Source organism: Marmota monax, unplaced genomic scaffold (assembly GCF_021218885.2).
Source record: "Marmota monax isolate L192 unplaced genomic scaffold, Marmota_monax_Labrador192_F-V1.1 WCK01_AAM20220418_F8-fsc00006, whole genome shotgun sequence".
Taxonomy (NCBI): domain Eukaryota; kingdom Metazoa; phylum Chordata; class Mammalia; order Rodentia; family Sciuridae; genus Marmota; species Marmota monax.
Window position 1 is genome coordinate 7,270,206 of NW_026693712.1, and position 15,717 is coordinate 7,285,922.

The window sequence follows — 15,717 nt, forward strand, 5'->3', positions numbered from 1 at the left end:
CATTTTACCAATAATTTTCAAGTTTGGCATTTTACCATAGCATTTCAATATCTAAGACTAGATACAGAAATCTTGTTTTAACCCTGTGTTCAAACTCACATACTATTTCAAACTATAACTTAATGCAAAAAATAGAACATATTATGTAACAATAGTTACTAGCTAACAGTATTTAGTGATTATTTCAATATATATTTTCAAGATGATGTACTTAAAGTAAAATCTCAAATTGCTTTTTCAGGAAATATTCCTTTCTACTACTAAAGTATGTATTGCTTTTTTTTTTTTCCATTTGAGTTTTTTTGTATTAAAAGCCAGTTAGAGAGTTCCTATCATAAACTTCAATTTAATATTTTTATAGTTTTTCCTTTCACATTCACTTTGAGAAGCATAAAGAAATGTTTGTTTCTTCAATAGAAGAATTGTAATATTCAGTGTCAGGATTGAAGCATAGCTGGCCATGCCAGTTAAAGAAAAACATGCTGATTGTTGACTATTTACTAGATAGCAAGACTGTAAGACATCTGCATACGAATAGATCTCCTGGATTTCAGAGTCCACAGGTGTGGAAGCAACACAAGGATCAAATACCAGTGAAAGGAATAAATGTCTCCTTTCTAAAAGTGAGAGTGGTTAGTGGTGTTTTTGTATATCCCATTAGGGCTCCAAGTAGGTTGTCCAGAAATCCAAGGATTAATTCTTAGTCTAGAAGATAGCAACGTTCTTTGATGAATTTGACAGATATGGTAAAAAATAGGTTATGCCATAAGCAATTAAGGAAATTCCTACATGCTTTATGAATTTTCAATGCCAGAAAGAAAATTTTATGCTTTATAAAAGTAGATTCCAATTGTACTAGGGATAACCATTGAAGAACCTATGGGAATTGTGGGTAACCATTCTCTTCCTTACTTGGGCACTGTGCAGATTTGTAGATGGCTGTTCATTGGTATGTTTATAGCCTCTTTTCTTTGATTAAGCATGTTTTACACATTTCAGTATATTTCAGAGTTTGTTATCATTCAATGGTATTTAGTGGGCCACTAAAGAAATAGTATTCATAGAAACAGTAGGAAAAAATACATGTACATTTTTTTTAAAGATGTGGATTTTTTTTTTTTTTGGCAGGGGCCGGGGGCGGGGGGCGGGGGGGTACCAGGGATTGAACTCAGAGATACTCAACCACAGAGCCATATCCCCAGCCCTTTTTGTATTTTATTTAGAGACAAGATCTCACAGAGTTACTTAGGGCTTCACTAAGTTGCTGAGGCTGGCTTTGAACTCGAGATCCTCCTGCCTCAGCCTCCTGAGGTGCTAGGATTACAGGCATGCACCACCATGCCCAGCAAAAGATGTGGAATTTTGGGTAAACATTTAAATATATTGAAAAAGGAATATTCCGTGTAAAATAATTGACTCTTAGCAACACAGTACACTCATATCTTCTATTTAGCACTTGCTTCCTCAGCAAGTTATTTATCCCATCTAATTATACCATAACTTAGACCTAATCATCCTCCATTTCTAAAATGCATCAGATCAGACTTCAGAAACTTTAATTTCATCAGACTGCAGTTGTTCAGCAGCACACACTGACTGCTTTTGAACATACAGAAACTGTGAGAGCAATACAGGTCTCCAAGTAAATGGTCATTACTTGAGAACACCAGGGGTTCATTCAAGATCTTCAGTTTCTTGCTGCAGTTCAACTGTCTGTCAGTGCTTCACAATTCTTTTATCTTCTATGATAGAAAAGAGGATTTCACACTTTGCCTTGTCCAACTGTTGGACTTCATAGGCATGCAGAATTCATCTTGCCCCTTCTTTTTAAATATTTTTTTGATGTTACAATTAAGCATTTGTTAAGAATTTTATTGTGTTTTTGTTTTCTATAAATTTCTACTTTCTATCATTTGTTTATATTTTAACAAATCTATAAACTTGCGGAATCATTCTAACATATTGGCCTTTCTTTGTCAGTATGGGCAGACCCTTTCTTCTCAATGCTGTCATCTAATTTGGCAGAAATAATTTCCCCAAAGTTCATCTTCATGTCAATTACTAGAGTATCCCTGGTCATTTTCATAAAAAAATATAAACATCTGAAATAAGTAAAATTTACTCTGTATTTCCACAAACTAGGACATTGCATATTCTTCCCCACATGGATCCTTTTATATTAGTTTCTTTTGATAAAATTTTCTTTGGCAAAATCAAATCAATCAACTCTTATGAAATTGCATAAGAATCACAGAAATGAAGTAGAGATTTAAATAATGGAAGTGATATAAAATTTGATGATGTCTATCTCATTTTAAAGGGAGATGAATTATTGTTATTACCAGGTTGATTTGCTGACATTTGGATGTGTGGATCTCCTTTCCCAAACTATTCCTCTAATCATTTTGATATTCCAAACTATTCAAAATATTGAGCAGATTTTTCTTATTGCAGTTAGTGTTTGACATGCAAGCTACAGTGCAGATATTATATAATATAGCCTTAGAAATTGTCACCAATTCCCAAGGCAAGAAAAGATCTATTCTGTTATTAGAGAAATATAAGTTGAGATTATCTCAATATATCACTCATGAGTATTCAAGTATAGGGAAGATTATAATTTTCTCAGATAGAATGAAATATCACCAAGTCAAAACAAATTTTATTTTCAGAGACTTGAGGGCTTATTTTTAGAGGGGAAGGGGGTGTTTACTAACAGTGATTTTCCTTGTGCCTTATTATCTCTGACAAAAAAAAAAATCAATCTCCTGAGCTCTAAAATTATTAAGCAATTTTCTAAGCTGTTTTAGTTTCTTTTAAAGATTACTACTTCCTTTTTACTCTAGTAAACCTGGAATATCGGGACTGTTTCCTGGGCAGAATGAAAGACTTCTAGTTCATGAATTCATTCATGAGGTGCTTTGTTGCAAAGGTCCTTCGGGGCAACAGAATATTTTTCAGACAATACAAGGCTGTCTTTTTAAAATACTGTAGTCAGCAATTTTTCCTTGAAAAAAAAAAGTATCCATGGCAAGTTATCTGGTGTTTCTTTACCAGCTGCTGGTAAATTGATGTTGACATTTCAGTATTTTGGCCTTTGGTGAAAGTCTACAGTGCTGCCTTGTTTCAGATACATTTTCAATTTACTTGATATATATGTGAAGAGCAAGATTCAAATTTACTGGAAAGCAAGACTGAAAGAAAGGAAGGAGAGTGAGGCGGGGCAAGGGGGGATGGAAATTAATCCAGGATCTGATGAAACACTCCAGGTACTCACCCTTCATATTAAGCTACTAGGAGAATCACAGCCCCAAATATATAGATAAAAAGCATATTGTGCATATAGTAGAGAGACAAAAGCCCACAGGTATATAAATTAAAAGTTTATATTGCATATGATGGAAAGAACATAGTATTTGGAATCAAAAGACGTCTATGATAGACTACTCTCTCCTATGTCACCTTCTCCATGAATCTGTCCCTGGTCATACTACTTGAATGGCAAACAACCCTTCCCAAACTTTCCCCATTCTAAGTTTTATTTTTCTCCATCATACCTGCTGACATGTAAAATACTTCTATTTTATGTAAAATACTTATATTTTACTTCTTTATATTTTTGCTCCTCCCTTGATCTTGAGAATGTGAGCTTCTCAAGGGTATTTGTTCTTTTCTGTTTTGTGACTCTCACATCCTAATATCTAGAACAGTGCTTGGCACAATGTCAGCTTCTTGTACAGGCATGTTGAATGAATGAGTTAACTAACTTGTATGTGACTCACTCTTTGCATTATGAATAAATATGTTCTATAAAAATGCATACTAGATAATGCCCAGAAAATATGAGGTATTTCACATGTCATTCATTTGTGTTTATTGTTTAATACATGGATCTTCTAGGTGATCTGTAGATAGGGTGACTGTATATCATAGATCTGTTAGGTGATCTCCAGATAGGGTGACTGTTTATCCTAATTTGCCCAAGCCTGCCCCATTATATGTTTATAGTTTAGGAATAATTATCATCAACAATTTCTTCCATAATTGCTTGATTTGGTAACAAATTATATGATTACTCTAACTAAAGATGAGGCAATATGAATTGTGGCAAAATAATTTATTTCATGCTATGTAACCTGAATTTTAGCAAAACAAAGCCAAAAAAAAAAAAACACAAAAAAACCTTCTAGTTCATTGTTTAGCTTTATAGTAAGATAGGAAGATAAAGGATAAATTTGATAGGATGGAGGAAAAGAAAAGATTTCTGTTTCACCAGAAGAGGAACATTAGCCATCAGCCAGTATCAAGTACTGCTTAGGTATCCAAACTTGGAATTTGTATGTTTAAGTCCATACTCCAATTCTAGCACCTTTTAGCTGTAAAAGTTTGGACAATTTGTTTAACTTACTTGAAACTCTATTTTCTCATCTGTTTAAAAGGGATAATAATAGTACTCATGGGCATCGTGTGAGATATTAAAGTAAATATAACCTCTAACTCAAGTGCCTGGCATATAATAAATGCCAAATAAGTGCTAACTGCTATTAGTATTGTATGGAATCAAAGCTTACAGAAGTGGTACTGCTTTGATCCCAAAGAAGCAAACAGTAGCTTTGTAGTGCAGCTCATTATTTAAATGTTGACCAGTTGGCTAAGAATATGTAAAATCGCTCAGCTTCCACAGCATTTAATTATTTGTATTGCTTCTTATCTTTAAATCTTAGATCTTTAAAGACTGTCTGCCCAAGCATTGCTGGTGTCATTCACTCTCTTTCCCTTCAAGCCATACTCTCTAATTTTCTTTATTACTCTCCAATGTCCTTCAATACCCAGAGCTCTGCCCTAGGTACATCAGAGGTTCTTAGCAATATTGTGCCCAAGTTTAAAGCATCTATGTTTCTGACTCATATTTTGCATTGTTTCTGGATGTTGATGCTTACAATTGATTTTTAAGAAATATATAGAAAATATGGCTAATGGTGTAGGAAAGGGAAACAACAAAAGAACTTTTAACAAACCTTGTATCTCTCCTAGTGCTCAATTACCTGTGGCAAAGGAATGCAGTCCCGGGTCATCCAGTGCATGCATAAGATCACAGGAAGACATGGAAATGAATGTTTTTCTTCAGAAAAACCTGCAGCATATAGGCCATGCCACCTTCAGCCCTGCAATGAGAAGATTAATGTAAATACAATAACATCACCTAGACTAGGTAAGTGACCAAAACTGGATAAGTCTGAGAAACACAATGTTTTAGTCAGCTTTTTCGATGCTGTGACTAAAAAGGACCTAACCAGAACAACTATAGAGGAGGAGAAGTTTATTTAGGGGCTCATGTTTCAGAGGTCTTCATCCATAAACAGTAGGCTTCATTCCTTTGGGCTCAAGGTAAGGTTGAATATTATAGTATAAGAGTGTGGCAGAGGGAAGTAGCTCACATGGTGACCAGGAAGGGAAGAGAGAGAGACACCATTCTCAGATAAAAATGTATACCTTTTAGCCATGTCCCAATGAATTACTTACTCTGGCCACATCCCACCTGCCTCAAATTACCACTCAGTTAATGCCACCAGGTAACAATTCACTGATTAGTTTAAGGTTTCTCCTACAAATCTTCTTGCATTGTCTCACATGTGAGCTTTTGGGAGACACACCACATTGAAAACATAACACATAAAAATGCTCTTCCACTTGCATATTACTTTAAAGCTTGAGCATTTTGAAGTTATACTGCCCAGTTTGGTCCTGAATAAGTTCAATCTATTTAGATATGGTTTACTCTAAATGGCCAGGTTGGTAAAAAAGAATCCTAAAGAGTAAATTGCTTTGGATCCTGAAGGTGTCTACACAGAGTCAGGTCTAGGAAATATTAATGCCTTACCACCCAAGATCACTTTGTAAAGAGTTAACAGGATGCAACCAAATTTTAACTTCAGACCAGTGTCAAGGCAGAAAGATCATGTAAGTTAATACCTGTGGAAAAGTGAGGTTGCATTATAAGCCTCAGACTTCCCATGCTTAACAGCCTTCATTGTGATCCTGGGTACAAATTATCTTTGAGAAGACATAGAGTAAAACATGGCTTTCATGAAGAACAGGTGCATAGAACTACACCATGGGACAAGAGGTATCAATTTTTTTTCATCTTTGAGGATATAATCATATATCTTAAAATGCTAGTAATATTCAGATATTTATATAGTTATTATGTTATGAAATGTTTCCATATTTATTCTCAATTCCTGTTATTTAATACAATCTATTATCAATGAGTGTGCATTTTAACTAGATGTAGCCTGTGTTTTCATGACAAATACTGATGAATGAATTAGTTTTTATTTCTGTGTCTTTTAACAGCTCTCCTACATGGTTGTCAGTGGGTGAATTTATGTTTAATAACTTGAGTTTTAACCTGTACATATAATCTCCAGAAAAACCATTTGAACTGTGAAGAATAATTGCCAAAATACAAGGAGCTAAATTACAAAATGTACTTTTTCCAAGCATAGAAGTCAATGAAATGGAAAAGTTTGGGATTTTTTATGGAAATACAAAAACTCTCTTTTCTGAGCCAAATAATTAACATTTCTAAGACATAATCAGCTCAAGTAAAATGATAATAATTAAGACAAAAGTTAAGCAATCCTAAAGTAGATGATCCAAATTCATGTATTCCATAACAGCACAATTTTTTTCTCCAATAATTACTTGGAGTCGTTGAAGTATCATTTGGCAAAAAAAAAAAAAAAAAAAAGGATTAAGAGAAGAATTTTGTTACAATTGCATTTTCTCTACTATTTCTGAAAAACTGAGATGAGATCTACATGACCAAATTTTCCGATACCAGATTCTCTTTTTAAAACACTTTTACTGTTGTTACAAATTTTAGTCACTTGTGACAATCAGCTTTGATTTTACAGAGGCCTGAAGACATTATCTCCAGATATTTCACCTATAATTATCTGTCATGTAGAAAACTAGGAATGTGAAATAAATGTGAACATATTTTCATTTTGCTGTCTGTTAGTAATTTCATTCATAAGAACACTTATTGATTTGCATTCCCACAGAGGTGGATGCATTGAATTCATTTTTCTTTTTAATCTTCTCTACCAAATTCCAAAATAAGTTTAAATGAAAGGCATAACATGGAAACTGACAAGTACCACCCATTGAATCTGGAAAATCTATCTTTAGGAAGCTTTTAAAAGTTAATAAGTAAGAATACTGTTCATTCCCTTTATTCCTTTATTATAGTGTGTGTGTGTGTGGGGGGGGGGGTCTGTGTGCATGTGTGTCTTTGCCTTTTGCATTCCAGAAGGTAATATATATGAGTCAAAATGAATGCATAAAATAAGTGACTGAAATTGGTTTCTATTAATGTATTATTGAACTTGTTGTGTTCTGTTTCACAGCTGCTCTGACTTTCAAGTGCTTGGGTGATCAGTGGCCCATATACTGCCGAGTGATCCGTGAGAAGAACCTATGTCAGGACATGCGGTGGTATCAGCGCTGCTGTGAGACGTGCAGGGACTTCTATGCCCAAAAGCTACAGCAGAAGAGCTGACCTCTAGCAGGCTGGCTGGCTGGCTCACATTTCTTTGCAGTTACATTATTTATAAGCACACACACTAGCATGTCTTTCAGACCAAATATTAGCAGATTACATATAATTTAATCAAATTAATTTATTTTTTCCCTGCCAAACATCCAATGTGGTATTTGTTTTGGTAATACAAACATTTTGATTTATACTATAAGGCAAAATTTATATGAATGAATAAGTTGGATCCAGTGCCCTAATAAAAAGAAAATGAAAAAAAAAAAAAAGATCATTAGACTTAAAACATTTTTTTTTTTTAAAGTTAAAGTTAGGGCTGTCTCTAAGGTGCTACTTTCCACTAATACTATTGAGTTATACAGTGCTTATACTACCTTAGCATAGTTTAGTTATATATGGAGAAAATCATGGTTCCTTTTTTTTTTTTTTTTAAATGTCCTGCTGCAGAATTAGCCCATTTTCTGTAATCTGCAGGAGATGTGTAAACTTAAGAAACCTCATAGTGTTGAACAGGTTTTTAGAGAATGTATTATGAATTTGGTTCAGATTTAGAGACATCCATAGGAAAAATTCTACTGTAATTATAACCTTATTTTAATAATGGAAAAGAAAGTCAAAGCAGAGACTTTGATCATGTTCATGAACATGTACTTGAACACAAGTATTGTAACAATGAAACACTGTAATGATTTACACTGAATCACCATTGCACTGTTGATATAGTGTAGAGAAACTGTTTTAGAAATTATAACATCCTACAAAAATGTGTATTATTTTATCATGTTGTCATTAGATTTTAGCTTTTTAAATATTTTGAACAAAGAAAGCATTGATCCACCCATTTCCTTGTGTCCGTTTAGCAGATTTATGAAAGAGTGTAGTGCTTAGACTCACAAATCATAATGAGAAAACTTACTGAATATTTTTCAGCCTTTTCCTTAGGATCAGAAAAGACGAAAAGCATATAATACTATGGTAGTTTCATTGTGGTTTTTTTTTTCCTTTTTAAAAATAAAAAGTTTTACAATTCTGTGAAACGTTCAAAAGCCAGCTTAGAATTTTTCTCGTGAGAAAATATTGTACATGATTCACATGATTTCTTAGATTTTTCAATAAAATATGTAAAACTTCCTTTTGGGAGACAATTCTTCATAGATCTCTCACACTTCCACATGTTTGGCAAGAAAAGGCACTGTCTACTTTTGTTCTGAAGTCTCTTCCAAAAGACTCTTATACAATGAACCATTGTGGAAGACAGAGGTAGTATATTTCTTTGGAACAAAGGGCAAACATGCTTGCTTCCCTTTTTTAAATTTTCAGGCTCTCTAAAATTGAGGTTCTTTTATTATAATATAGCCTTCCTACACGTGCAGATGTCACCTGGTTCTCTTCATGTTACCCTGTGTGAATTGGGGCTCAGAGAACCAGTGCAAGGAAATGCAGATTCTCTCTGGCCAATTTTATTGCTGTGAGTAATAAAGTCCTTTGTCTCTAACCCAGGAGTCTTGTGTCTTCTGCTCTAAAAAATGACTGATGAATTTGATATATTATGAGTAGGGTAAGACCTCAAAACTTTCACAGTACTTGACACTTCTTTCATTATTTTCACCTACATTTAATTAGTTAGTTTTAACATTGGGGTAATTTTGTTTCTAGATTTTTCCTAATTATGGAACTCCTTTGACTTAATTGCTGAAATGTATCATTAACCACTATCCATACATCTTATGAAAGACAGTAGGTGAATAAGAGAAGGAAGAAAAATAAACTAATAAGGAAGGCAATCACAATTCCATCCCTTGATTGCTGAATCTATGAGTCTTGGTAGAAATAGCACCACATATTGGTCAATGATTTAGAACATATTTAGCATCTTAGAACTAAGATATTACCTCAGACCTCCAAAGTGTTTTCTACTAGCTAGTGCCAGAAGTAATTTTTTTTTTTTTTCTTAACAGACATCGTATCATTCTGTTAGGCCATCTGCTTCAGGGTGAAAGGGATACTGGTAGGAAATTTACATGAGCATGAGCATTGCCACATTTTATTTGTTTTTAAACAAGTTCTCTGAACTGAAACAATGTTGTGTGGAATACCAAATCAGTGAATGAAACATTTGTTAAGTTCACAGATGGTATTTTGACAGAAGCATAGCAGGTTGAGAAAGCAAATCTCAATTCAGAGTAAGTGACTATTTCTGTGAGAATAAGCCATTGCATCTCTTTTGATAGAAGCAATCTAATATAATCAATCTACCATCAAGGTGGCCTGTCCTTCTTCAGAATGGCTCCATATCTTCTCTGCAATTGTTAGCTTGAACCCTCAACAGAAACTTTGTCTAGACTGACTTTGGTGAGTGGAAGGAAGCCCATGTTGCTGAGTCCATGCATAATTTCCTCTCTTGCTACCATTTGTTTCTTTGTCCATAAGTCCATTGATCAAGTATAAAGGTTGCTGGTGAAAGAGACTGGCCAAAATCTATAAGACACATCATCTTACCTACTTGATAATTACTATCCTTCTCTCCCAAGTGAGCTCTTTGGTAAGCAGTCAAATGGAATATAAGTATGTAGGCTATTCAAGGATGTTCATCTATATACTTTCCCACCACCCCCCCTCAGATTTCCTTGTCATTAATTTTTGGATCATGCTCCAAGTGCCTGCCAAAGCAGGCAAACCTTGAGCCACAAAGCATAAATTACTGTATACCATGCTTCTGGCCATTTTTCCTTTCAGACAAAGTGAATAGCCAGACACACATTCTTTCTAACTAAAAGGATTAAGAATTTTTCTTAGTAGTCTCATGTAAGATCACTTCTCTGTGCAATTGTAGAATTACAGCTATATACCTGGGTAATGCTAGTCTATTGCAAAGAACTATTAGCAAACCAAACCTAGATATTTTTCTATCTCAGTTAATTAGTCCTGAGAAAGACTCCATGAGACCTTAGGTATGAGTTGGAAGAAAGGAGGCAATGCAACCATAGTAGGATCCCTAATAATAAAATCTGTTTGGAATTTATTTATGCTTTCAGAATGTGCTAAAGATTAATCTGGTACACTTGATGATTGTAATGATGTTCCACTCAGGTAATCATTGCATAGGCTTCAAGGATCATTCATCATCAAATTTATAATCAGCAGTACAGGTTACATGAGAATTTGATGACACATAGCCAAGCATTTAGCATTTACTAAGATCTAGTAGCAAGCCAAAAATGGCTTCTGAGAGCAAAAAGAATTATTAGTAGAAAACTCCAGAGCTTTGCTCCAAAATCCCAGAGACCTTATTATGATTCACCAATAGGAACCTTCCAGAAGCTCCATCCAGGATCTTCATGTTTGAGTGATTCTTTAAGTGCCATACAGTCAAAATAGAGCATAATATCTTCAAATGAAGCCTGGACTGGTTGTAGACTCACCTCTTATTCTGTGCATCATACAAAACTGGAAGTCTACAGTTACTCATTAATAAGTCTCAGAAAACATCATTCCCTAATGAGGTTTAAATTACTGCAGCTGCCCAACTGGATTTTTTATCTCTTTCTTAGAAAGGGCCAGGGGTAGAAACTTGTCCTTCACCTTAAAAGCCATATCTCAACATGCCATTGAATCTGAGAAATTTTACCAAGGTATAAAGTCCCCAACATTTTAAGGAGTTTAACTCACATTCTGGCACTCATAAATATTATTAAGGTGTCTATATAGTATTATTAGCTACAACTTCCTGTTCACCAGATCCAATCAACATGAAATCATTGTTGAGGTAGACCCTTATGTTATTATATGCAATATAGAAGAGACCGTGGCCCCTGTGGATTAGAAAGCCCTAAGTTCAGACAGTGGAAGTAATTGCTGAATTAAACCAAACTGCTGGTGATGTTTTCACTAATAAAATAATTTAACATTTTTCTTTTAGGTCCCCCAAAATATTCATTTGCTCTTATAATACATATGGAACCACAACTGAAATTGGGGGCACCATCTGATTGTTTGTAGTAAACCAATGTAATTCTTCAAATCCTCTGTCTTCAAAGGATAATAGGCAAAAAGAATGATAATTTAGGGGCTGGGTCTGTGGCTCAGTGGTAGAGCTCTTGCCTAGCACAGACAAGGCCCTGGGTTCAATCCTCAGCACCACATAAAAATAAATATTTAAAATAAAGGTATTGTGTCCAACTACAACTAAAAAATAAATATTTTTTTTTTTAAAAAAAGAATGATAATTTACTACCCCTGCATCCTTCTAATCCTTAATGGTAGAGCAAATTCTGAAACCCCTTCAGGAAAGCATTTATTGATTTAATTTCAAATTTTAGGAACTTCCATCAACATTACCACCATACAAGCTCTTGTTCCAACAATCATAAAACTAATGAGGGGAAGGGTTTCTGTCAGTGTCTGAGTATGTCTTTGCCAAATACCTCCCAGCATTAAGACAATATCTGTGAGGAGGGTGGAACTCTTAGGCCCCATTTGAAGACAGACTCAAGTCAAAACTTGATGAAGTTATTAGACTTCCATAAGCTCTCCCTTTGACCTGCACTTTAAATGTATTTTACTCTAGGAGACTACAGGTAAGAATTAAAATAACACTCTAGCCACTGTACACCACGGATGACTCCTAAAGGACTTTTGAATTAATAAATTATATTTCCATTTTGCCTTCACATCTTATGCAATTCCCTTTTTTGGCCAGTTCTTACTCAGAATTACAAAAGAAAGAAGTTTATGGAAAATGTAATTGATTTTTAAAATATAGATGGTTAAAAGTCATACAAGGTGGTGCAAGTCTGTAATCCCAGCTACTTGGAAACCTGGTGCAGGAGAATTTCAAGTTCAAGTCCAGCCTCAACAGCTTAGTAAGACCCTATCTCAAAATAAAAATAAAAAGGGCTGGGGACCGAGCTCAATGGTAGAGCACCACTGGGTTCAATCTCAGTGCCACAAAAGAAAGAATACAGATGGTTAATATTGCTTTAATTTTTAATTTTTTTAGTTTGCTTTTTTATCAGAGAAAACTGAATTGAATGTTTATGTTCTTATGCAGATTTAAAATAATAGCAAACTTCTTTAGTGCTTAGTATATCTATGTTAACCACAGAACTACACTTATTAAACCTCTCAGCAACTTTGTAAGTGCTCTTACTGTCTTTATACCAAGGAAACTGAGTCTCAGAGAGACTTATAATTTAGTTGGATGTAACAGAGCTACTCTAACTCCAAATTCTGTATATGCAAGTACCCTGACTACCTCCCTTTTTCCGATTTGTTTTGAAAATGTTTTATAATAGATAACACAAGGATTCATATAATCTTACTCACAGGTTTGCTTTGTAATCAAAACTATCCAAATTATCTTCAAATTCTTTCAGATAATTTGACTGCACATCTGGACATTGTGCAGGCTTTTCAGCTGAAAACACTTTCAAATATTCTACTTGGTCAGTGGTACAATTTTGAAAGAAAGAGAAGGAAGAAAGGAAAAAGGGAAGAAGAGAGAAATAGGAAAATTAAAATATAGTCACTTTTATCTAGTGAGTCTATATTTAACCTTTTTATTTTAATTTCCCTCCTATAAAAATTAATGTGGGATGAGAATCCATGGGTAAGTAATACTTTTTATTAAAATTGCTGTAAAGAGAGCAAATGGCTACCAATATGGTAAATTTGAGAGGCCCTAGATTCCATGATTCCCACCAGAGTGCTCCTCCAATATAAATCTTACTCATTTATATTGTTACCTTTCCTTGCTCTTGAATAAAAAGATTTAATTACAGGAGAGAAATAGAAACCATAAGCCAATATGTACCAATTATTCTAAAATAACTCAATTTTTTTCAATTAATGGAAAAACAATAAATAGGTGTCATGTAATCAATTTGGAAAATGCTAGCATTAACAAAGCAGAACTACTAAGTTTTAATATGAATTTATGCATCATAAATCAGTAGAAGAGAATATAGTCACAAAACTTTTGGCAAGCAAATCCCCCCCTTTTTTTTTCAATGAGCATGGATGGAACAGAAGATTAGAAAACAGAACACCTAATTATGTTTTTAATTGAATTATCAATTTCCAGCAATAATTGCATTCTTAGAGACTGGAAGAAACAACAGCAATCATTATTTGTTGAACAAAAGATTTTATTAGTATCTGCAGGCATGAGTCAAGTAAAAGGGGCCATCCATTAGGTCTGTTATTTTACAATGCATTATCTACTGTAGGGGCTGTTAAAAGTATTAAATAAATTATCTAACAAAGGACAGTAAGATGAATGGGTAAAAAAATGTGATACACACACACACATACACACACACACACACACACACACACTAGAATACTGCTCAGCCATAAAGAAGAATGAAATTATGACACTTGTCCATATATAGATGGAAATGGAAACTATCATGCTAAATGAAATAAGCCAATCCCCCCAAAACAAAGGATAACTGTTCTTTCTAATATGCAGATATTAACACAGATAAGTGGGAGAGGAAAGGAAAGAATAGAAGTTCATTGGCTTAGACAAAAGGGAATGAAGGGAAGGGAGGTGTGATGGGAATAGGAAAGAGTAGAACAAACAGGAAAAAACTTTCCTATGTTCATATATGAAAACATGACCAGAAAACATGACCACATCATGCTCCTTTTTTTTTTTTTGTATTAGGGATTGAACCTGGGGTCTCACACATGCCAGGCAATTGCTCTACCTCTAAACTATATCCCCAACCCCACTCTACATCATGTTCAACCGAAAGAATAGAATCATAATTAGAATAAGTTATATTTTATAATATGTCAAAATACACTCTACTGTCATGGATATCTAAAAAGAACAAATTAAAAAAAAAGATGAAGGTACAAATAAAGCTTCAAAGTAGATATTAAAAATCACATCTACTAAGGAAAATGTACAAAATGTATGAAGGTTTTACAGAAGGCTAGGTGTCAACTATGGCCCATGAAGGATGGATAGGGGGTAATCAACAGCCACTGATGAGAAGGAATGTCTCCAGGCAGGAGCAGAGGCACAGGGAGAGGGAGGAGTAGAGGAAGAGAGGGCCTGAAGTTTGACTTCCTGGCTGCAGTCCTATCAGCTACCTGCAGGAATTAGAAGAGAACTGATGATAAAGGAGTGGGGAAGAAGATGGAGAGGAAGGGAATAACTTGCAAATGGAGAGGGAGTGCATAAATCTCTGGGCACACAGGGCATAGCACAGAAATCTAAAAGAACGCCTAAGGAAAACTGAAGGCTCATTTCACCTACCTCATACTTTGGCTAAGGAAAAGGCCTAATCAAATATATTTGGATCTAAGTTCTGTGTCTCCACTTGCCAATACAGAGAGCCAAAGACAAGCAAGGTTCTTCTTGAAGATGTGTGTTATTCCCCAAAGAATCTTTTAGGAAAAGCAAGCAGTCTGAGAAATATTTGTTCATTGGATGTATTCTGGCAGCAGACCGAAAAACCCAGAAAATATCAAACACATGTACGTGTACATCATACACTTCATTCTTAGAACACTTGTGGTTTAATTGTTTTGTTATTAACTGTCATTATGAAGTACTTATTGCTTCTCTAGTAAACACACTTCAAAATCACCTCAAAGGTATTTAAAATATCAAAAGACAATAATGGAGTTTGTGTCTGAAAAATTCTTATAGATAATATTAACTGCGGACTAAGTTTTACAACTTTAAGTAGGACAAATATTTGCTAAAACACATCCCCTGATGCCTATTGCTATAAAAAAAGGTAAGTGCTCTCCCGTGTCTTGCTTAGTTCATGAACATCCTAGCTGCTAATTCTTATAAGCTACATGGCACTCTTCTGAAATCTAGTGTTGATACATTCAACATGTAACCCCATTGCCCCTGGAAGGGAAACATTCCTGCTAAGTCAGAGAGTTTATGAAAATGCAAAAATATCAGACAGTTATGTTTTTTAGAAGCCACTGATGGATCTATCCTTTATCTTCTCACAAGTGGGGAGCTTTCTTCTTTCTCCAGATGGAATTCCATAGTTTCCCAATGAGATGTATGGGTCATCTAAAGTAAAGTGTCTTGTGAAAACAGCACATTCTCCATTAAAGTCATCCATAGTCATTTGCTGCTTGACACTGCCCATAGCCACCCCGCCCCCTCCCACACCATT

At 34.6% G+C, this 15,717-nt stretch overlaps 1 protein-coding gene across 1 annotated transcript in view; it reads left to right on the forward strand.

The window, feature by feature from the left end:
- The window catches only part of Adamts19 (ADAM metallopeptidase with thrombospondin type 1 motif 19), a 265,915-nt gene extending 256,867 nt beyond the window's left edge, over positions 1-9,048 (forward strand). Inside the window, exons 22-23 of the mRNA XM_046460436.2 lie at positions 5,035-5,212; positions 7,416-9,048. Of these exons, the coding sequence (XP_046316392.1) occupies positions 5,035-5,212; positions 7,416-7,567 (330 nt within the window). The 3' untranslated portion in view covers positions 7,568-9,048. The remainder of the gene's footprint in view (positions 1-5,034; positions 5,213-7,415) is intronic.
- Positions 9,049-15,717: the final 6,669 nt, after the last annotated feature.